The following is a 24298-nucleotide window of genomic DNA, read 5'->3' on the forward strand; positions in this document are numbered from 1 at the left end:
TTTAACTGCTGAGCCAACACCTCAACCCTTTGCTTTCTGTGTGTGTGCACTTTACAGGTATATACACTTGCAGGTATGTAGCCTGGTTTATCCATTTAATAAATGAGCATAAGCTTATCATTTCCCTAAGCCAGTGTTCTGCTAAATTCTGAGGATAAAACGATGGATAAAGTGCTGAGCCTTTATCCATCCAGTGCACATATTTAATCCCAGCACTCAAGAGGCAGAGGCAGAAGCAGGTTGAGCAGCATGATTTCTGGGCCAGCCTGCTCTACAAACGGTGTTTCGGGGAAGCCAAGGCTATAAAGAGGGAGACAGATATAGATAGGTCGGGGGTGGTGTACACAGAGAGAGGCAGAGACAGACAGAAACATGTGAAATAAAGAAGAGTGGTGGATAACCCTCCATAGAAGAGTAAGGAGAAGTGAGCTGGCAGAGAAGTTACCTACAATACCCTCCACAGCACTAATTCTCATAAAAGCCCTGGGATGCAGATGCTGGAAAATAGATTTTTCCAGATAAGGAAATGGAGGCTCCCAGAACCTCACCTAAAAGACATTGATTGTATTAATGTGTACATTAATAGAAATCCCTTCTCAGACTGAGAAGGCCCAGAACAGATGCATGCCCCCCCCCCCCCCCCCCCCCCCACACACACACAGTAGCAGGCCAGCACAGGAGACTGCTTCTGCAGTGTTCTGTCCAGAGTTTACAAACTTGATCCTCCTTTCCATCCTAAAGGTCACAGAGGAAAGGAAGGAGGCGTAATCGCTGAGCCTATCGGTGAAGCTGATCTGTCTGGGTCCAAATCCTGCCTTTCTCTCTTTCTGGAAGTGTGACGCTGAGGGATCATGGTGGGTGGGAGGGGGTATTGTGGGATTCTTTTCACAGCGACTCAGGTGAGCATTCAAAGTGTCGCCAAGGAACCTAGCCCAGGGAAAGTGTCGCTGGAGAGGAGCCGCTGGAATCATCAAATTCTCAAGTTCAATAAAACATAAGCCCATCTTCATTCCAGAGGAGAGGACGCCCCTGACCCCAGCAGGATGTACCACGGACCCTTGCTTTTGCTGTCTTAACCCCACGACCCCGACAGTCAGAACTCATTTTTAAAAGAATGTTTCTATTAATGGGTTGTGAGGCATGTGTATGAAGCCTCCTGCCCCCAAGGCCCCCGAGGCCAAGGGCTGAGCAGTATGGCTTCGGCTTAACTAGGCTCCCCTGGATCCAGGGATCAGAGTTGGGGGCCATAGCTTGGTGTCTGGGCCTCAGTTTATCTTAGCCTCCCACTCTCACCGACCCCACTCCCATCCCCACACACACGCCCTCCCCTCCACTGTCCCACCTCGGAGCATCGCCCCGCCCGGTTCTCAGGGAGGGCGCGGTGGGCGGAGCCAGTAGAGTCGGTCAACGCGGCGGTCGCGTCACCGCCGAGGGGGCGGGCCCCGGGCGGCGTTCGGGGTCACGGAGGCTAGTGCTGCGCCCGCCCTCCGGTCGGGACCCCGGGTCGACTCACAATCTCCCGCTTTGCGTTCCTCTCCCGGCTGCATCCGGACGAAGATGGCAACCGATGGGCTGCACGAGAACGAGACGCTGGCGTCGCTGAAGAGCGAGGCCGAGAGCCTCAAGGGCAAGCTAGAGGAGGAGCGGGCAAAGCTGCATGACGTGGAGCGTGAGTGCGAGCAGGGGGTGGAAGGGAAGCTCTCGGCCAGAGTGGACCAAACTCTCCGAGGGGCTAACAAACCCGCGTGGGACCGGTTCCAGTGTCCCGGGAGGGAGGATGCTGAGCCCCTCCCAGGGGGCGGGTGGAGAGGCGCAGACAGCAGGTGCCGGCGAAGAGGGACAGCTTTACAGTTCCTCGTTGGGCTTCTCTGCCCCTGTCAGGTCCTTCCTCTGCGTGGATTTCGAAGCTCTCTTTTCCCATCTCTCCACTGTCCTTGGGGGCAGGGAGCAGGATGGCGGAGGGAAGCAGATGAGCTTTCTGCATCCGCCGGCTCAGCTTGCGGTAGGCCCTTTCAGAAGCGTTTGACGGATGGTGCTGCTGCTGCTGCTGCTGCGGCTGACATAAAAGGGCTCACGTGGTGTAAATAAACTTACCAGTGTGCCCGCATACCTGGGATTCTCAGCCAGAGGAGCGACCCCCTTCTCAGAGCTCGGAGTGGGGACCCTGCTTGGGCAGTGGTCTTACCGACTCACCCTCTCATACTGAGCAAGGCCTGCTGGCCCCCAACCTGTGCACACTTCTGTGCGGTGCCCACACTCCCCCCGAGACTCCCTGTGTTCCTAATAGGCCCTAGCCTTTTAAGTTCCATTTGGAGAAGGGAACTGGGGTTCAGTGTGTGAGGCCTTTAGTGTTTCATTTCTTTGAAACTTGCTGGAAGTACAGAACCCTGGTTGTGTCTTTCCCCAGGGTCTTCTCTCAATTAGGAAGGGACAGCAAGCGCCTGTGTGGCTTAGAACTGTGTTCAGATGTCAGTAGTCAAATTGTTGGGGTTTTGTTTTGTTTTGTTTTGTTTGTAACAAGATCGGGTCTGGTGCCGCTACTTGGTGCTTTGAGGGACGAAAGGCCCTTCCAAGCCTTGAATTGTTGGCATTTATTTACCCAGTGACCCCAAGATGACTGCCACCGCTCTAAACGTTGCCCCTGTATCCAAAGCAGGAAGAAGGGAGAGTGTGAACACCGGGTTCTTTTCCTTCTTAGGGAGAACACGCAAAATATATTCCCAGACTTCCTCTCCTCCCAACATTTCTATTTGTACTTCATAGGTCGTGTGGCCCCTGCCAGGGAAAGGGGGAACCAGGCTGAGCACATTGCCACCCCCAAATTGAGAAGTGAGGAATAGGCATCAGAGGCGTGTCACGGGGTCTGGCTTCTCAGATAGATGATGGCATTGCCTCAAGCTTGGTATCTGTGCCTTGGACTTCTCCATTTGACAGCTTAGCCCTGTGGCTTGAGCAGTCTTTTTGGAGTCCTACATAGACTGCCCTTGTGCCATGAGTCCCCCCACCCCCCACTGTAGCACAGGCCTGCAGCTCACACAGGGAGACTCTTGTCTTGACTTCTCCCTTCTCCTAGAATCCCACTCTGACCATAGTCTCTCTCAGGTCCTTAGGAACCCTGGCTCACTCCTGTACTTCGAAGCCCTGTCCTGTGTTCGGTCCCTCCCGACTTCAGCACAGACATTTTGATCAACTTCCAAAAGTCTTGCTGAGGGACCCTGACTCTGGCCCTCCTGCCTCCTCCCAAGGCATGAATATATGCACCCTCCTCCTGTCTCCTCCTGTTCAACTCCAGGGGCTACTGAAGAGAGGGCATCAAGAGGCCTCTGTGGCCAGTGGCTAAGTCACCCCCGCAGTGTCCTTAGTCGGCTCTCTACCCTAGCAATTGTAAGATGTTCAGCAATCTATGGAGGTCTCTGTCCTGCCCACCTTTTACTTCTTCCTCCACAGAAAATGGAAGGTAAAAGTAAGAGACCTGGGGGGTTGGAAACATGGCTCAGCAGTTAAGAGCACTAACTGCTCTTCCGGAAGTCATAAGTTCAAATCCCAGCAACCACATCCATCCGTAATGAGAAACGAATAAAGAACCTATGGGCCGGAGTGAGCGGGGCCGGAGTGAGCGGGGCCGGAGTGAGTGGGGCTGGAGTGAGCAAGGGGGAGAAGGGAAGGGGGAAAAAGTAAGAGGACCTGTTTATAGGTTTGAGTTCACAGATACAACCCCTGCCCCCTGCACAGCTGCTCCCTCCTCTAAGGGTCAGCTTCTTTCCACCCCTCAGGATTCACCCACCTCATTCTTAATTTTCCCTCCATCTCTCTGCCTCAGCCTCTCTCTGAAAATACACACACACACACACACACATAAACACACACACCCCTCTATCTTTTTACTCACACAGCTCACCAGCCCCTGTTGTGTCAGCCTCTGCTTGGCCCTTAAAAATACTGCAGTGAACAAATCAAGAATGTTCCCTCAGAAGTCTTTGGTCCAAGGCAGGGAGTCAGGCATTCAATAAGATGTGGGTTAGACATGTGCTCTGGATAGAACAGAGCGGGTGGGGAGGTGGAAAATGAGCAGTGGAGGAGCTCACAAACTTCCAGAGACTATGACCTGGAGTGGCTCCCAGGAAGGACCTTTGAATGTAGACTCCTTACCTGTATAAAGGACAGGCTGTCCCAGGGAAGAGCGTTTGAAACAAAATAGCAGTACAAAGCTGGATAGGGCGAGCATTGCTCTAGTGAGGCAAAGCTGAGGCAGGGGAATATTTTTGCTGTACTGAGGGGAAGCTGAGGCCGTGTCTGGAGAGGCATAAATGGGTAGCAAAGAAGGTGGGCTTACAGTGGAAGGCAGTTGGAGCTTGGTGGGACTCAGTGAAGTCTTGGGTCCTGTGTGTGTGTGCATGTGTGCATGCCTCTGTGTGTGTCTGTGTGTACATGTGCGTGCACGTGTATGTATGTGTATGTGTGTCTATGCGTACATGTATGTGCATGTGCATGTGTGTGCCTCTGTATGTGTACATGTGTGTGCATATGTAGCATATGTATGTATATGTACCTATGTGTGTGTGTGTGTGTGTGTGTGTGTGTGTGTGTGTGTGTAGAGAGAGAGAGAGACCCAAGATAAACCTCAGGTTTCATTCTTCAGAATGTTGCTCACCTTGGTTTTTCCTTTGTGTGTTTGTTTTTGTTTTTTTTTAAAGATTTTTATTTATTATAAGAGTCCATTGTAGCTGTCTTCAGACACAACAGAAGAGGGCATCAGATGGTTGTAAGCTACCGTGTGGTTGCTGAGATTCAAACTCAGAACCTTTGGAAGAGCAGTCAGTGCTCTTAACTGCTGAGCCATCTCTCCAGCCCCACCTTGGTTTTTTTTTTTAAACAGATCTCTCATTTGACCTGGACCAAGTAGTTGGCCAGGCCAGCCAATGAGCTTGAGGGACCCTCCTGTCCCAGCCTCCCTAGATTGGAACGGCAAGCATGAGCCACTGCAGCTACCTCTGTGGACACCCAGATCCTGATTCTTGTGCCATCTCCCCAGCCCTAGGACTTGGGACTTTAAATCCTGAGTGAAGTGAACCACTGACATGTTTGTTCTTAGTTTTCTAAATTACTTTTCAATTTTTTTTATTTGTATATATGCACTTTCACAGAACACAGAAGGCTGATTGGGCCTATTAAAACTAAGTCAAATTTCTTTTAAAACTCTCCAGGGGGAGCCGGGCGTGGTGGCGCACACCTTTAATCCCAGCACTTGGGAGGCAGAGGCAGGCGGATTTCTGAGTTCGAGGCCAGCCTGGTCTACAGGGTGAGCTCCAGGACAGCCAGGGCTATACAGAGAAACCCTGTCTCGAAAAACCAAAAAAAAAAAAAAAAAAAAAAAAAAAAAAAAAAAAAACTCTCCAGGGGGGCCAGTGAGATGGCTCAGCAGGTTGTGGCCCAAGCCAAAGCCAATTTGTCTTAGTCAGGGTTTCTATTCCTGTACAGACGTCATGACCATTAGCAAGTTGGGGAGGAAAGGGTTTATTCAGCTTACACTTCCACATTGCTGTTGATCACCAAAGGAAGTCAGGACTGGAACTCAAGCAGGTCAGGAAGCAGGCGCTGATGCAGAGGCCATGGAGGGATATCCCTTACTGGTTTGTACCCTAGGTACCACTTGAAAAGAGAGACCCACAGCTTCGGGCTGTCTTCTGAGGTCCACACATGACACATGAATAAGTGAATAAATAAATGTAATTTAAAAAAATTTAAAGGTGAATGAAAAATCAATTATGAGTCATAGCTCAGTTGGTAGAGGACTTGCCTAGTATGTCAAGGCCTGGGTTCCATTCTCTGTACCACATAAACCAGGCTTGGCAATGCAGGCCTACGATCCCAGCACTTGGGAGGTCGAGGCATCAGAAGGTAAAGGTTATCCACCACTTCATCATGAGTTTGAGGCCAGCCTGGGCTGCATGAAACCCTGTTTAAAAACAAACAGATATAGAAGTAAATATGTGTAAGTCAGTACAACAGTTGGAGATGAGAAACTGGAAGGGATCGATCAATTCCCAATCCAGACTCTCTGTCCTCAGTCCCAGAACTTTAACACTCAGACCAGGGTCTTCCTCTGTAGACTCCACTCCCCATTCAGATCCTTAGCCAGCATGACATGCCAGAAGTAGCTCATGCGGCTTATATGACAGCGAGTCAGCATACTTCAATTGCCCAGCCAGGAGCTCCTGTCTCCCCAGCCTCCTGCAGAGTTCCTTCACCTTCCTAGAGCCTCCCACCCCCATCTTCAAATAATCCACTGCTGGAGAGGTCAGCCTTCCTTCATGTTACAATCACACAGCTACAACTTGTGTTGGCTTCCTTTTCACTTCCATGGTCTGAGGACTGTTAGTTCAGTCAGCAGTCTAACCTCTAACTGAGTGACTGGGTGAGTGGGCTCAGAGATCCAGGGAGAGCCATTCCCTACACCCACATTCTGAAGATGATATGGTCCTCAGCTTACAGTCTATGTTCTCAGTGTCTAGAGCAGTGGTTCTCAACCTTCCTAATGCTTTCCCCCTTTAACACAGCTCCTCATGTTATGGTGTCCCTCAGCCACAAAATTATTTCACTGCTATTTCATAACTGTCATTTTGCTACTTGTCTTAGTTAGGGTTTTACTGCTGTGAACAGACACTATGACCAAGGCAACTCTTTTTTTTTTTTTTTAAAAGATTTATTTATTTTATTTGAGTATAGTGTAGCTGTCTTCAGACACACCAGAAGAGGGCATCAGATCTCATTACAGATGGTTGTGAGCCACCATGTGGTTGCTGGGATTTGAACTCAGGACCTTTGGAAGAGCAGTCAGTGCTCTTACCCACTGAGCCATCTTGTTAGCCCCCTCTTATAAGGACAACATTCAATTGGGGGTGGCTACAGGTTCAGAGGTTCAGTCCATTATCATCAAGGTGGGAACATGGCAACATCCAGGTAGGGATGGTGCAGGAGGAGCTGAGAGTTCTACATCTTCATCTGAAGGCTGCTAGCAGAATACTGGCTTCCAGGCAGCTAGGAGTAGGGTCTTAAAGCCCAGCTCCACAGTGATACACCTACTCCAACAAGGCCACACCTCCAAATAGTGCCACTCCCTGGGCCAAGCATATAGAAACTATCACACTACTGTTATGAATCATAATGTAAATATCTGATATATGACCTCTGCAAAAGGGCCTTTCAAGGGGTCACAGCCCACAGGTTGAGAACCCTGGCTCAGCCCTCTGTATTCCAACCATTACTTCTGACATCACCCTCTCTGACTCTGTTGTCTCCTATGAAAAGGACCCCCAGGGTTACATTGGGTTCACCCAGATCATGGTCCCATCTCAAAATCTTTAACACCCTCCAATCTGCAAAGGCCCCTTTGCTACACAAGGTGACATCTTCAGTTTCTAAGGATGTGAGCTTCATCAGAAACCATGGGCTTACTGTGTCAATAGGCCTTAGATCAGGAAGAGTCCATTTCCAGCCTCAGACTCCAGATGCAAAGAACGTTCTTCTGCCCTTATTCTGAGAGGACAGAGAGTGGCACTTGGGCTGGCCTTGCTGAAGTGGCGGGAGGAGAGAAAGCAAGGGGTGTTTCTGGTACAAGTCACCCTTCTCTGTGTTTCACTGTGTTCTAGAGAGCAGAGATTTTTCATATTAAAATAGCAAAATGAATAAAGGCCAAGGATTAGACAGTGTGTTCACCATGGTCTAGTCAGCATGGAATGTCTATAAATGTACTGTTCTCTCCAGAGGGCTCTGGATGTGGCAATGCTTCTTTTTAAGACCCATCTCTGCGTGCGCCATAGGAGGGATTATGTTTTTTTGGGATGGTGTCAAGACAACGGGAGGAAGGAGGACCCAGCTCATCATTAGAGTCTCAGAACCAGAGTCAGGAATGCTCTGGAAGGCAGGCTGACAGCAGAAAGAGCTGGCAGGTTGCAGCATCCTAGGCTGGGAGAGCTTTATCCCAGACTCCTAGCTCCTTTGAGGCAGCTATTCATTTTGTTAAGAAGCAAAACTGAAGAAACAAATGTACATACATTTCCAGCGTACAAATCCAGACTCCATTTGGGTTAATCAGAGGATTTACCAGTCAGGGCCGATGACTTTTCTGTTTGTTCTAAGTGTGCTTTTGTGACAGGTTTTTCCCCTCAAACACTCTATGGTTGGAGCTCCGTACTAATCTGTTCTCATAGCTTAGGGACAAATCTAGGCAAAGCCATACTCTAGTCAGGCCTGAAGCCCGTGTGCCCTTTGCAGCCCTGGTACCCAGGCTGAGAGAAAGCTGATGTCCAGCAGATGGCCTCCTGCCTGTTGCTTCACTCTCTAATACCTGGAGCAGAAAGCCAGCCTGCCTTTCATTTCCTGTCCCCTTCCTTCTCCCGGTCTGTGGATTGGAGCTCACTAGGGGCAGTGTTTCTAATGGATCCTCAAAGTATCCGGGACCACTGTGGGGCAGTTAGATAATGCAAAGTAGGCAGATCTACTTCACAGCCCCCCACCTCCAGGAACCTCTTTTCATGTTTTGATATACTCCATGGCTTGCTCTATGTTTATAATTTTATAAACACTCTTGAGATTTTACTGTGTACGGGAGGAACTATTTTTAGGAGAAAGCGGAGAGATAGGATCTCAGCCTCATGTTCAGCCCTGCTGACCCAGAGCTCAGCATAGAACCTGGTCATGGAAGGAGCTATGGATGTACGTACTGTGGCACTCTGATCTAACTTTCCATAGCCAGGCAGAGGTCAAGTTAGGACCAGGCAGTCTCTTAACTAACCCTGAGACTGAATAACCCTGAATAACCCTCACTGATCTGGCTACCTCCATAGGAGTCCATGGTTAGGGTACCCCAGTGCCTACATGTCATTTTCCTTGATTTTCCGAAGACTCAAAGCCATGTTGCAAAAAGTTGATCCCTGGGTACCAGGGCTGCAAAGGGCACATGGGCTTCAGGCCTGACTAGAGTATAGCTTTACCTAGATTTGCCCCTGAGCTATGAGAACAGATTAGTACAGAGCTTCAACCATAGAGCGTTTGAGGGGAAAAACTTGAGGAAGGTGTGTAAACCTGTCCTCAAGGGCTGAAGTGTGTATACATAAAGTACTCAGTAATCTGAGCTTTGGCTTCCTTACTTGTAGAAATAGGATCTTTTAAACTCTGTCCTCGCCTGGCAGTGGTGGCACACGCCTTTAATCCCAACACTTGGGAGGCAGAGGCAGGCGGATTTCTAAGCCCAGCCTAGTCTACAGAGTAAGGTCTAGGACAGCCAGGGCTACACAGAGAAACCCTGTCTCGATAAAACAAAACAAAACAACAACAAAAAAAAAACCACTAGCTGCTCTTCCAGTGGTCCTGAGTTCAATTCCCAAAAGACTCATGGTGACTCACAACTATCAATAATGAGATCTGATGCCCTCTCCTGTCATGCAAGCATACATGCAAATAGAGCACTCATATTAAATACATAAATAAATCAGTCTATTTTCTTAATTTAAAAAAAGTCCTCAAACTGTTACATAAAGCCTTCCACCCATACATGTAGTGGCACATGTCTGAGGGAGGAAGGGAGGTTCCCACCTACCTTATCTGTCCTTACCCCTGTTCTTACATGCCTCCTTTAAATTCAGGCTCTCATGGCCTGCCAGGCAGGAATCCATAGGGTCTTATGGCTCCCTGACCTCATGCAACAGCTCAGTTACTGTCACACTACAGAATGCTTGGTACCTGCGTGTTGCCCTGTCTGATAGGTCCAGGCTGTGCACCTCCTAAGAACAGAGATGGCCTTATTCTTCTAACAAAGTATCTGGCATGGTATTTAACACCCAGCTGAGCACTTCCATCTCCCTCCTGGAGCTTCAGATTCCAGAATATTCAGCAGTTTAAGATGCATGGGCCCCAGCTAGGCAGAGAGGCAGTGAAGGAAGGCAGTAGACACCCACCGTGGGCGTAGGTCAGGGAACAGGTTCCTGCAGATCAGCATCCGAGCTGTTGCAGTCACATCAGATTTAGAGGGATCACAGGTAGGCATGGCACAGCAAATACAGAGGGTTCTCTGCCAAAGAGGAGTCCCCTGACAGGGTTCCCTCCCCAGTGCCATCCCTAGACCACACTGCAGCCAAAGGCAACCACAAAAAGATAGATCTGTGTCACTCGGATGACAGTCTGCCAGCAGGCCACTGCCCGTGGAGAGCAACTGTTTCAGGTGTACAGACATTATTACATGGTTCTGCTCTGCTCTCTGCGATGAGTTCCTCTGCTGTCTCGGATTACATCACACCTTTGGACTTTGATTTCCTCAGCTGAGAACTCCCACGGAGAGCCCCTATATAGACTCATTCTCTGAATGCAGATATCACTCTACAGCCCAGTGCAGCCTCCTGGCTGGAGACGCTCTGTGTGCCATCATCTCTGGTTTAGCAAGCGTCCCCTTCTGTGCTGGGCTTGAGTAACTAGCAAGAGGGACTGAAAACCCGAATCAAACCATCAAGAGGAGGGATGACTTGCTGGCCAGCAGATGGCTCTGTAGCCAAGACAGGCCTCTTAGTCCCCCGCAGGTGGCTCAAGCAGAACACACCATCGTCTTCCTGAAGCTTACCAGCCAGCTGCATTTCCTAACCAGTTAGCATTCCTGTTGTAGAAATCAGTGTGCTCCTCACTTATTTTTGAAATGAAATATATCATATTCCAGAGGAACAGTCTGTCAGAAGGCAAAGGAGAAATCCTACCTGCCCCAGCCCCACAAATACATATTTAGCTCTCTTCCAAATTTTTTATTTCCTGATATTTAATTTTTTGTAATTCTTTAATTCAATGCTTGTAAGATTTGGCAGATAGAAGCAGGATGGAGTGGGTTGAGAGCGAATCCGTGTGGGAAGGGAAGACATGGAGAGAAAAGATAATTGATAGTTGAGTTGTGTTAAAATTAGAGTTATATAATGAGAGCCCTCTTTTAGTTGGTGAGACATCTTGGGTTTTCTTTCTTTCTTTCCTTTTCCTTTTTTTTTTTTGAGGATGTTGAAAAGCTAGGCTTCCTTCACCTAATGCTGAGAAGCTGCAATAAGATGGGCATAGGGTTTCGATGTAAGCTATTAAAACAGAGAACTACAGAAATGGCTCAAGGGTCAAGAGCACTGGCTGCTTCTTCCAGAGGAATCAGTTCCCACCACCCACATGGCAGCTCGCCAGTCTGTAACTCCAGTGCCACGGGATCTGACCCCTTCTTCTGGCCTCTGAGGACACTTCCTACACTTGGTGCACAGACATATATATGCAGGCAGACACTTGTACCCATAAAGTAAAAATAAATAAATCTTTTAAAAGAATTAAGTAGGATGTGCTCCCTAGTGGGGGTGGGGCCTATAAGAATTCAGAAAACCGAGTCTGTTCTTTAACTTTTGTCAGGGCGCCCCGTGAGGGAGGACTGCCTCTGTGGGGGACTGTGGTGGGGGCTGCCTATGGGGTGATCACTCAGCATTTCCAGGCCCTGCAGCATGAGCGCTGAGCTCTGGCACAGAATTTTAGAATGTACAAGAGCTTTTACCACTGAGGTTTTCTGTCCTTTGAGTATTTTCATTTTGTTTGTTAGTTTTGTGGCTGAGTAGTCATGATATAACTCTGGCTGGCTTCAGGTGCCCCTGCCTTGGCCTCCTGAGTGCTGGGGTTACAGATGTGCACCACCACACTGACACAGCTGGAGTTTTCATAGGGACTTCGTACCTTTGCTCTTCTTCTCAAGGGGCACTAACGCGGATGGAGCTTTCTTGGACTGGTTTAATGGTTTGCACAGGGCAAGAAGCCTGAGTTGGGAGCTCCCAAAGACAATGAGATGTAGTAGGAAGTCCTGCGAACCTGCATGACGGGGTTTCTCCTGTGCCATGGGGACAATTCGAACATTGGAGTAAAAACAGAGAAAAGATGTCGCTCAGAGGTTGAGTGCTTTCCTGGCACACCCAGGGTTGAGGATATGGCTCAGTGCTGGAGCAGATTGCCTGGTAGGCTCACTCCCAGCACGGGACAAAAAGAAGTAATAGAAACTGTTTGTGATCTGGCAGTAGAATCCATGAAGTCCATACTGCTGCCAATAATGAATCACTAGATGGGGTGTGGGAAGCAGCCACTAGGTGTGGAAGGAATGGTGGGCTTAGGAAAATCACCAGTCACCAGCCATCAGCGCAGTGACTGGGCTGTTAGTGTGTGGTACCATGAGGGTGTTGGAGCTAGAGGAGCAGAGGCCTGTGTACATGACACGACATACACCAGGCGTGGGGGCACACGTCTGTCATCCCAGCACTGGGGGGGAGGAGGTGGGAGCTTGACTATCAGAAAGTCAAGGTCATCTTCAGTTACCTAGCAAGCAAGTTCGAGGCCCGCCTGAGTTAAGTGAGAGACCCTTTGTCAAGAACTGCTGCCCAAAAGTTGGAGGAGCAGCAGCCTATTTAGTCTCAGAATCTATCCCCAGATGGTACTTTTTCATGATATAAGGAGGGATGGCATCTGACGGGCCACCTTCACCCAGTGGTCAAAGTCACCATCAGCAGAAGAGGGGTAGGTGGTAGAGCGAGCATGGGCGTCTAGTCGGTTGTCTCCCTGTGGGGTTCCTGACAGTGTGTCTGGGCAGAACCTCATTATGAGTGAACACCAGACAGGGACTGAAGGACTCCAAAGGATGCTGGGAGTGACCTCAAAGTTACCTTTTTTTTTGTAAAGGGCGTTGTTGGGCTAGCGTACAGCAGGGCCTGTATTAGCCAGCATTAATTCCCCGATGTGGATCACTATACTATGGTTCTATAAGACAGCTCTTTGGACTCAGAGTTGAGGAAAGGAGGCAAGGAAGATGCTCATGAGGGGCACAGTTGCCATGACCCTGGTTTCCAGCTATAGGGTAGGGGAAGTCCACCATCAGCTTACCCATGAAAGAAACACCTCTCCCAGCCCACCGCCCTGACTATTCAAGAACCAGGCTTTCTCTGGGCTATTCCCTAGCCCCCTGATTGCTGAAAGGCACAGGAGCCCAGGCCTATCCTGGTTCCCTCAGCTGCCTACCGTGGAGAGGAGTCCCTGAACCCTGCAGACCTCTACCTCCCATCAGCTTCGTGGTGGACTCTAGTTCCTCACTGTCAGTGCTTGACCAGCATCAGCCACGCCTCTGCAAACCCATGAACAAAGGACATAGGTCCCAGCCCCGGGGAGGCTGCTGTGAGGGGCTCTGGTGTCATGAGCAGATTCTGTCTAGACTTTTAGGACAGTGTTGATTTCTGTGGACTCAGAGTTCTTCAGCAATCTCACACATCTATCACTTGCCCATGCTTGTTTGTGGATTCTTGCAGCTTCCAGCATGCCCCGGGCCTTTGCTAGGGACAGTTAGATACATACAGTGTTTACTGCCAGGCAGCAAGTGTTTATAAAGTCAGTTTCCCCTGTGAGTAGAAAGGCGGGTAGAGGCCAGATATAGTTCAGTCTGTTGTAAAATGCTTGCCATGAAAACACTTAAGACCTGAGTTCAACCCCCAGCACCCCAAAAACTGCCTGGTGTGGTAGCATGTGCACTTCTAACCCCAGTACTTGGGAGGCAGAGACAGGGGAGATACAGAGCCAGCCCACCTATTCTAACTGGAAAATTCCAGACTGAGTGAGAGACCCTGTCTCAAAGGCATTATTCCTAAGGATGGCTTCTGAGGTTGTCTTCTGGAATTATACACACACACACACATACATACACACACACACATACATATGCACACATACACATATGTGCACACACACGCAAGCACATGCACAATCTCTCCTTCCCTCCCTCCCTCCCTCCCTCCCTCTCCCTTCCACCGAAAGAAATAAAAGGTAAAATCCCCCTGTCCCAGCTTGGCTCCCAGCAACTTGTATAGACTTGTATTATCCAGAGAGTCTGTGTGAGTTTCCATATCTGCTGTCACACGGAGACAGCTGCCACACTCTCCTGTCAGCTCAGCCCATCTCTGAGCCAGGGGAAGTAGAATGCTTCAGAAATATGAAGCAGTCTTGCGACACGTGCGTACAGAAATACTTTGAGAACTATCAGGTCTTAAACACGAAAGAGAGCCCTTGCTGCCTGTGCTCTCTAACCTTAGAGGAAAGCTCTGTGTGCCCTAAGAATAAGAAGAGGTAAAAGCCAGCGGTGGTGCATGCCTTTAATCCCAGCACTTGGGAGGCAGAGGCAGGCGGATTTCTGAGTTCGAGGCCAGCCTGGTCTACAGAGTGAGTTCCAGGACAGCCAGGGCTACACAGAGAAACCCTGTCTTGGAAAACCAAAAAAAAAAAAAAAAAAAAAAGAAGAAGAAGAAGAAGAAGAGATAAAAGCCTCTGGGGAGACAATGGCTTTCCTGGGCCTGTTGGGCCTCAGCACCTGGCCCTGGGCATCAGAACTAATTGTGATCTTGTTCTTGCAGTACACCAGGTGGCTGAGCGGGTGGAGGCCCTTGGCCAGTTTGTCATGAAGACCAGAAGGACCCTCAAAGGCCACGGGAACAAAGTCCTGTGCATGGATTGGTGCAAAGACAAGCGGAGGATTGTGAGCTCCTCACAGGTATGCACGCGGGGCTACTGCACTGCTCTGGTTGTTACAGCCTGAGTGTATTTCTGATCACACAGCTAAGGAAGAAAGAGTTGTCCTGTCCACAGGCCCGTCTCCTCTTTATGACCTGCAGTATTGAAGGTATATGTCAGTGTTAGCGCCCTTGTCTGACATGCACTGTGCCTTGCGGCTGACTTCAACACTGGGCACACAATGCTCTGTACCCTGGAGAATGTTACTAATCTCGAATTAGTCATGGAAGAGACACTGTGGATTGTGTCTGACTCCTTGATGAAGCAGGCAAGATCATTTCTCTCCAAACATCTTACAAGGTCTCATTTGTGAATGAACCCATTTTTAAAAAGCCTTTCCCCACCTCCAAGGGGATATACATAATGATTGAAATTCCACTAATGGATTTTTTCTTTTAATATAACAGTGTATTTGTTTGGGTGTTTTATTTTTGGTTTCTAGTTTTTGTCTGGTTTTGTTGTGGTTGTTTCTTTTTAATGGAGTCTCACTATGTAGTTCTCTCTGGCTTGGATTTTTTTTTTTTTTTTTTTTTTTTTTTTTTTTTTGGTTTTTTCAAAACAGGGTTTCTCTGTGTAGCCCTGGCTGTCCTGGAACTCACTCTGTAGACCAGGCTGGCCTCGAACACAGAAATCCGCCTGTCTCTGCCTCCCAAGTGCTGGGATTAAAGGTGTACACCACACCATGCCCAGCAGATTAATTCTTATTATGTTTAATAAGAAGACATTTACCATTGTTTAGAACGTATAATTTCTGGCATAGTTTATGCAGTTAATCTTTATATCTTACATGGTCATTGTGTATTGATGCATAACATATCACTCCAAAATTGAGGTAAAAGATTTAGCTCTGAGGTCTAGCATTTGCCTAGCAAACACAAAGCCCTGGGTGCCATGCCCAGCAGTGAAATAAATTAGCCCCAAATTAAGCAGCCTAGCACCAGGCATCATATGTGAGCACCTGAGCATCAGTTCTTGCTCCACTATGAGGTTCCTGAAGAGGCAGGTGTGGCCGTGGTTGGCTGGCTGTGTGACTGGGGTGCCTACTCTCTTCTGGATGCCTCGCTCACGTGGCTATAGGCTGGTGCTTTTGTTTCCTGCCCCGTGAACCTTTCCATAGTTTCTGCTCACAATTCGGTAGCTGACCTCTCTTAGAGCCGGTGACCCAAGAGAGAGAAACAGAGGCAGAACCATGCTCTTTTGTGGCCTAACCTTGGAACTGGCATTCCATCCTTTCTGTTATATTGTGTTGGGCACATAGAACGCCTCTCATAAAGGGAGGAAGGAAACTGGCTCCCTTGGCTTAATAATTTCTATGTGTATTTTTAGGTCAGATATTGTCTTAGTTAGGTTTCTACTGCTGTGATAAAACATCTAAGGGAATGCAAGGCAGAACTCAAGGCCTGAACCTACAGGCAGGAACTCAAAGAGAGGCCATGAAGGATCTCAACTTGCTCCTCCTAGACTCAGGCTAGCTCCATGCCACAGCTGTGGTCCCCAAAATATTAGCATTTCCACTGCAACTGGAGTGTCTCCTCAACAGCAGCCTCTTCTGGGCTCTAGTCAGGGACTATAACCCTGCTGCATCGAGGCATGCCTTCACTTCCCTTTACAACCCATCCAATCCTGGGCCTTCCACTGTGGCTTTTCCATTGGCCTCTCCTTCAGGAACTTATAGTGCCAAGCCTCAGCTGCTCTCCATGACCCCATTCATGCCTTCAGAAACAGTACCATCTGAGTGACTCTTAACCTATTACCAACCTTGGCTGCCTCTGGACCACAGCCTTCATGTGCTGACCCTGAGGAAGAGCCTCCTAGAAAGTTCAGTTTCAGTGATGCTGATCTCTTATTAATCACATCAGACAAGGCAGCACACACCTGCAATACCAGCACCCGAGAGGTGGAGGCAGGAGTTCAAGGTCATCCTTGGTTACATGAGTTTAAGAACAGCCTGGGCTAACCAGGCAGTAGTGGTACATGCCCTTGATTCCAGCACTTGGGAGGCAGAGGCAGGTGGATTTCTGAGTTCAAGGCCAGCCTGGTCTACAGAGTGAGTTCCAGGACAGCCAGGGCTACACAGAGAAACCCTGTCTCAAAACAAAACAAAACAAAGCAACAAAGCAAAACAAACAAACAGAAAAAGAACAGCCTGGGCTACATATGACCTTGTCTCAAGCAGAAGCCTATGAACTGAAGTCCTTTCATTATTCTATAGATCAGGTTCTTATATCAATATAGGTTCCACACACACACACATCTGGCTCCTGGTTCAGCTTTTTTTTTTTTTTTTTTTTTTTTTTTTTTTTTTTTTTTTTTTTTTTTTTTTTTTAGTAACTTTTGTAAAAGTATGAAGGTATACATGTTCTGGGATAGAGAGACTTGTATTGCTTTTACAGAGTACTCAGTTTCAGTTCCTATCACCCACCTCAGGTAGCACAGTTCCCTATAATTCCAGCTCTGGGGATGGAGCCACCTCCTTTGGCCTCTGTGGACACTAGACTCACCTGCACATACACACACACACACACACACACATACACACACATGTGTAAGTAAAAAGAAAAATTTTAAATCCTTTTTTTTTTAAAATGTGCATGCTCTAGACAGTGTCTTTCTAGTTCAGACAGGTATTATTAATTTGTGTGACCTTCAAATCTAACATGTCATGTTGTGCTTGCTTTTTTTTTATATCTATAATAAATAAATATCCATGTATCACCCATGCATATTAATAACACCTGAGAATAGAGCAGAGTTTTGACTTCCCGTTTCAACTATTATCTTAATTAAATTTTATTTATTATTTAGTTTATCATTAGACAAGTCTTGTTTTGTAGGCTAAACTTTTCTCATACTTGCCATCCTCTTGCTTCAGCCTCTCAGGTGCCGAGACTGCAGGCCTATGTCACCATGCCCAACTTACAGTTTTAGAGCACTTCTGTCTAGTCTTTATTTAGTTTTGTAAAGTGGTTGCTATATAGCTCTTTGACTTTCCAATCTTTGCAAGCCCACCAACTGTCAGGGATTTTCTGTCACTCACATGCCTCTTCTGTAAAAAGGCTTCTTTTTTCCCAGCCTAGCCTCAAAATCAGTTAACTTGGATATGATTGAATTTATGGCCCTCCTGCCTCAGCCACCCAAGTGCTGGGATTACACATTTGCACCACCACAGCCAGTTTGTGAAGTGCTGAGAACTGAACCCAGGGCTTCAGAAAAGCTAGGATCTCTACCAACTCAGCTGCATCCCAGCCCCTTGTGTGCCACTCCTATTGGAGAAGGAGCTCTGAAGCAGGGCCATGTGGGCACTTCCGAACACTCTCCATGCATCTCTCTCTGCTCCAGAGGGGTAGGGAAGTGTGGGATGTAGGTTGGTCTCAGTTAAGGTTTCTACTGCTGGGAAGAGATGCTGTGACCACAGCAACTCTGGCCAAGGATTTAATTACTTTAAAATCAAGTGGTTCCTCATATCTGTTTCCTTGAACATCTTGAAAAACTGGGCAGGCGAGCTGGAGCTCTGACCTCACCACTCACCAAAACTCTGGGCAAAAGGAGCAGCCTGAACCCCCACTGTTGATTGGATTATGAGGGGAGGCGCTGACGGCACGCAGCCTGGGGAGCCCGTGTCATTCTCTGGGCCCTTCTTCCTGCGCTTCTCTTTAATAGAGCTTCTCTCAATCTTCTCAATCAAAACCTGTAATTCCTCATCTGTATCAGACGACTCAGTATCTGAAGCTCCCTTCTCTGACTTCACAGATCACTCTTCCTTCAGCTGCTCTAATGCGGCTTTCCCCTCTTCCACAGCCTTATAACAGCGCTGATCCTCCAAACAGCTCCTAACGAGCTTCCACACAGGTCTTACCCCTGCTTTCAAAATACCCTGGTCCCAGGAGAAATCTAGATCGTTCCCTAGCTTATCCCAGCATGAAAGGGTGAGGTTCCCAGACATCGCGAACCAAGGGGCAGCAGTGTCACACTCACCAAGGAACCTCTCCAGTGTGCTCTTCTTAATTTCTAAATTTTTTGACAATAACAGCTCTTGAAGAGCCAGAAAAATTGGGTGCGATTGCGAGGCGCCCATTTTCACTTTTGTTTTACTTTTGGTTCGCTACTCTGTGAAACTTTATCGCTCCTTTTCGGAGTCCTTATAGCCTGTACTTCCAAGGTCCTTATTGCCCCTACTTCCAAGGTCCTTATTGCCCCAACTCCCGAGGTCCTTATTGCCTCTACTTCCGAGGTCCTTATTGCCCCAACTTACCTGGGAACTTACCAACTGGCTGCCCTAACTGCAAAAAGTTCTGAGTCTCCTCGAGTGAAGGAGGACTGAGTTCCCCGTTCGGGCCTCCACTTATCGCGTCCAGCAAGAAAGACGCGACCCACAAGCTCTTCAGGAACCTTCAACAGTCTTCAGCACCAAGGGCAATGCCCTCGGCCGTTAAACTTCAGCACCAAGGGCAATGCCCTTGGCCATTAAGCACTCCCAAGCTTAGCCAATCCCAATGGGCCACATGGCAAAAGTGGATAGGTCACCAAATGCGGAAGCAACCAAGGGCAGCAAGCTTAGCCAAATAAGGGCTTTGTTTACGAGACTGCTCGCTTTCGGGAGGGCGGAAGCCAGTGCCGTCTCAGGACGCACCTCAAGTGGCTTTCCACACAACTCTTATAAAGGAAAACATTTAGTTGGGGCTGCCTTACAGTTTAAAGGTTTAGTCCACTTCTGAAATGGCAGAAAGCGTGGTAGTGCACAGGCAAACATGGCGCTAGAAAAGGAGCTGAGAGTTCTATCTTTGGATCCACAGGCAGCAGAAGACTGTGTCCCACACTTGCCAGACTTGAGTTTTAAGACCTCAAAGCCCTCTCCCAATGACATACTTCCTCTGATAAGGCCACACCTACTCCAACAAAGTGCCACCCTGCTCTAACAAGACCACACCTACTCCAACAAGACCACACCTACTCCAACAAGGCCACACCTCCTAATAGTGTCACTTCCTAAAGGACCAAGTATTCACACACATGAATCTATGGGGGCCATTCAAACCACCACAAGAGTGGAAACACTGAAGATTCTGGAACAATCTTTGGATTACCAGTAACCTTTTCCCTTTAACAAAAGAGATTACTCACCCTGGTGAGTGGGAATCGGGTATGGGGGTGGAGGTAAATTCTCTCCTGGTATGTGGGCACCTGGCAAGTATATCAGCTTGTGGAAGATCACAGTTTAATGAGACTTCAGAGTGCACAATGGGTAGGTGATGGGAAATGGCAGTCAGCGAGGCAGTGGAAACAACTACATTGAATCAGTGTTCATGTCTAGGGAGTGTGGGTTCCAGGTGCAGAGGACCCTCTAGTGCAGACGCAGAGCCCCAGTTGTAATATAAATGGTTGGCTTTCCTAACCAATACATGTTTGGCCATGTAGGCAGAAATGAGATCTAAAGCCATGTGAGCCTGGGATCTTAAAGGGCCCCAAACTGTGCTCTTTGACCTCAGTCACTCTTAGCATTATCCAGGTTTGTCCCACCAGATGTGGTAGAAAGAGATTCTGCCACTTTAACATCAGGCCTTGCTTCTCCCTTAAGAGGTATTGTCCAGCCCACTCTTCCTGCTGCATTTGCCACCTTTACTTCCAAATGGCTCAAGGGATTAATATTGAGTCTGAGCCAGGCATGGTGGTACATGCCTGTTATCCCAGCACTCAGGAGATGGAAACAGGAAGATCCAATGTTCAAGGTCATCCTTGGCTACATATTGAGGTTTAAGCCAACCCAGGCTACCTATCCAATGGAAAAATAGTATGTATCTGAGTCTTGCTTTCTCTCATTTGATCTAAACAAACAAACAAACAAAAAAGGAAACTGGAGAGCTGAGCCTTTATAAAGCTCACTGGAAAACCTAACCCCAACTCCCTCACTTCCCTTTATTCACAGGCAGGTGGGAGGGTCTTGATCCTTCTGGATTTCAGCCGCCTCCCCTCACTGCCCATCAGGACAGGGTGCTCTATGGACTTGTGGGCCATTACTGGTAAGAACACGCTGCCAGATGCCAACTCCTGAGCTGTTGGTTTTTTTCTCTTTCCAGGATGGGAAGGTGATCGTCTGGGACTCCTTTACTACTAACAAGGTGAGGTACCCCTCCCAGGTACACCCTGGGCCTCGGGTTCCCAGCCCGATCCCCTCTAGAGCAACTCTGCCAATGCTCCCTGCCCCACCCCACAATCCCCCATCACATAGGGCACAGCAAGATAAACCTGTTAGACCCCCACATGTGCTGTGTTCTGCGTTTATCTTCTGAGTGAAGGTGAAAAGAACCAAAATTCTGTCTTTTCTCCTTTCTCTATGTCTGGCTGGAGCCCATAACCCTTTAGAAATGAGCACGTGGCAGGTGAGGCGGGATACTGCAGGGGGATCTGACAAGCAAAGCTGTGGTGCGGGGCTGTCTGAGTCCAAGGCAAGAGAACTCTTGGCATGCACAAACTCACATTAGGTCTAAGGTTAGACTATTTCCATGAGATAAAGAGCAAAACTCTAAATGCAGATGTGGTTACAGGCCTGGGCCCACCATCCGTACAGGACAATTGCTGTCTGAGAGGTATGGGTGTCAGCATCTGTCTGAAGCAATGGGCTTGTTTCTCACTGTAGAAAGGGGATCTCAGTGCATTGTCTACTTTATTAAGCACGCTGGTAGATATGGTTATCAGCGGCAGCATTCCCTGGTCAAGTGAGGGCCATTTTCCAGGGCAGAGTCACCAACAGTCAGGCCCCTGGCAAGTGATAACAAATAGTGAGGCAAAATGTGCTGTTTCTTCCTGAGATTTGGTGGGTACCAGAAGCCTGAGTCCCCTCATCGGTGCGAAGCCAGTTCCCTCCCTTGCTGCTGCCATGTAAACGGTGACAAACCAATGGGGACCCTGGTTTTTGTATTTTGTAAAAGCTCAGACATTAAGACCCATGTTCATTCCTTTAAGACCCTTATTCATTCCTGATTGGTGCTAATGTTTCAGGAGCATGCGGTCACCATGCCTTGCACCTGGGTGATGGCGTGTGCTTACGCTCCATCAGGATGTGCCATTGCTTGTGGGTAAGTTTTCCAAATGTCCCATAAGCCACAGAATACTGTTTTGTATAGACAAATAGTCCAGAATCTAAGCCATCTGAAACATTTCTAATACAGGGCTGAACTTTCTAACCACGAAAACCAATTAAGTCCAGAATGGGCAGCCCTTAATAATATCTGGCCAAGAGCTGTCCTGAACAATAAAAAACGTCCAGAGGCCCAGAGGATGGTAAATGAACGTGAGGACATGAGTTAAGACCCCAGCACCCACATAAAAAGCCACACAACAGAGACCCTGAAGATGGCTCAGGTCTTGTTTGCTGTGCAAGTTGATGATGTGAGTCCAATCCTGGATCCTAACGGAAGGAGTAAACTGGCTCTAGAGAGTTGTCCTTTGACATGCATGCATGCTGCGGTGCCTCTCTCTCTCTCTCTCTCTTTCTCTCTCTCTCTCTGTCTCTCTCTCTCTCTCTCTCTCTCTCACACACACACACACACACACACACACACACACACACACACACAATAACAGTACTTTTTCAATTAAAAATTTAGATTTAGCTGGGCGGTGGTGGCGCCTTTAATCCCAGCACTTGGAAGGCAGAGGCAGGTGGATTTCTGAGTTCAAGGACAGCCTGGTCTACAGAGTGAGTTCCAGGATAGCCAGGGCTATACAGAGAAATCCTGTCTCGAAAAAAGAAAAAACAAAACAAAAAAAATAGATTTATTTACTTTATGTGTATGAATGTTTGCCTGAATGTACATGTGTGCACCATGTGCATGCCTAGTGCCTACCAGGTCAGAAGAAGTGCCAATATGGGGTGCCAAGCAGTGAAGCCCAGTCCTCTATAGATATTTTGCATTGGCTATTTTTTGGCTTATTTAATTTTATTATGACTATTTCTATAGTCTATGCATTGCATGCATGCCTGATGCCCTCAAAGTCCAGAAGAAAGCTTTGGAGGCCCCGCAACTAGAGTGACAGATGGTTGTGAGCTGCTATGTGTGTCCTGGGATCAAACCCAGGTCCTCCATAAAAGCAGCCAGAGCTTTGAACCACTGAGCCATCTCTCCAGCTACTAGGTTCTTAGCTCCTTGGCACTTTATTAGCTGATGAGAAACTCTTGCTAATCTCTCAGTGGTGATAAAGGCACAGATATGCATAAGGAATGTTCTTATTTGGGAGAGAGATGCACATATGCACCTTGATCTACTTAGAAGTAGATGCCACATTTGTATTCAGCTGGTTCTGCATTCACTGTCACACACTTGACGTGCTGTCTGTGAATCTGAGGAAAGGAGTTTCCGGATTTATTTTTTGTGGGTTTGTTTCAGTTTGACTATAGATTATAGTCAAAGGGGAGAGGTTGCAATGTAAGATTCTGCTAAAGAAAAGCATTTGTGCAGTCAGTATAAATGAGAAGGATGCACGTGTTTGTATCCTTCCATGCCAACCTTTGGTTCTTCTGTCATCTCCCCAGTGGTCTGGATAATAAGTGTTCCGTGTATCCACTGACATTTGACAAGAATGAGAACATGGCCGCCAAGAAGAAGTCTGTTGCTATGCACACCAACTACCTGTCTGCCTGCAGCTTCACCAACTCAGACATGCAGGTGAGTGCCCCCATGCCCCTGGGGCACTCCCCTTGCAGAACACATCTGGGAAATGCAGGGTAAGGTGAAATCTGTGTGGCACAGGCTCCAGAGGATGCATTTGCCATTCCTCCTTGGTCACTGTCCTAATAAAATCAAAAAGAGGAAAATCAGGCCTCCTGATGTAGGGTTGAGACAAATACTGACTGTTGTAGTGAGCACTCTGCTCTGGGTGTGTGAGGGTCAGAGTGCCGTGTGTAAGCCAGGCAGTATAAAACTCCACGGCTACTGAGCTTCAGGGCTGGGCACTGCATGTGTCTTCCTGTTCATGTTTGCCTGTATGTATGTCTGTGCACCCACATGCATGCAGTGCCCATGGAGGCGTCAGAGTCCCGTGGAGTTATAGATGGTTGTGAGCCAACCTTGAGTGCAGGAAACCAAGCCCTAGTCCTCTGCAAGAGCAGCCAGTGCTCTTAACCTCTGAGCCATCTCAGCAACCCTTACATTCTATTCTTCAAAAATAAAAAAAAATAAAAAACAGAGCTGGAGAGGTGGCTCCTAACAAGCTAGGCATTCCCAAAAATGCATCCCTATAACTGCAGCTGTGAAAGATCTGCTACCTTTGACTTCAGCTCACAAAGGTGCGCGAGAGCATACACACACACACACACATACACACACACATTCACGTAGTCTTTAACTTAAAAAAGCAAGAACAAAATGTTATGGACATTAAGTCTGTGCCCTACTTAGCATAAACCATAGCAAGGACAACTCCAACACTCTGACCACGTTTCTATAGCAAGTTACAGCTGCCCCCATCGTTGACTCAGTCGTACACATACGCAAGGCAGGCAGAAGCCTGGTTTAGGTCCTGATAGTGCTAGACAGGAAGCCCGGCAAGCTGTGGGATCAAGCTGTTAACCTTGGTACGTGAGTGGCATGGAGCTGCCTCTGTCTTTCCTCCCGGGAACAGTATTTCCTGAAGCAAGGAGCTAGAGTGTGTGTGTGTGTGTGTGTGTGTGTATGTGTGTAGGCCAGAGGTAAGCCATCTATCTAAA

At 48.1% G+C, this 24298-nt stretch overlaps 1 protein-coding gene across 1 annotated transcript in view; it reads left to right on the forward strand.

Moving 5' to 3' along the window:
- Positions 1-1405: 1405 nt before the first annotated feature.
- Positions 1406-24298, forward strand: part of Gnb5 (G protein subunit beta 5) — a 34360-nt gene continuing 11467 nt past the window's right edge. Inside the window, exons 1-5 of the mRNA XM_031344687.1 lie at positions 1406-1669; positions 14439-14575; positions 20670-20711; positions 21592-21668; positions 23126-23258. Of these exons, the coding sequence (XP_031200547.1) occupies positions 1558-1669; positions 14439-14575; positions 20670-20711; positions 21592-21668; positions 23126-23258 (501 nt within the window). The 5' untranslated portion in view covers positions 1406-1557. The remainder of the gene's footprint in view (positions 1670-14438; positions 14576-20669; positions 20712-21591; positions 21669-23125; positions 23259-24298) is intronic.

This window comes from Mastomys coucha, unplaced genomic scaffold, assembly GCF_008632895.1.
Source record: "Mastomys coucha isolate ucsf_1 unplaced genomic scaffold, UCSF_Mcou_1 pScaffold23, whole genome shotgun sequence".
NCBI classification, from domain to species: Eukaryota; Metazoa; Chordata; class Mammalia; order Rodentia; family Muridae; genus Mastomys; species Mastomys coucha.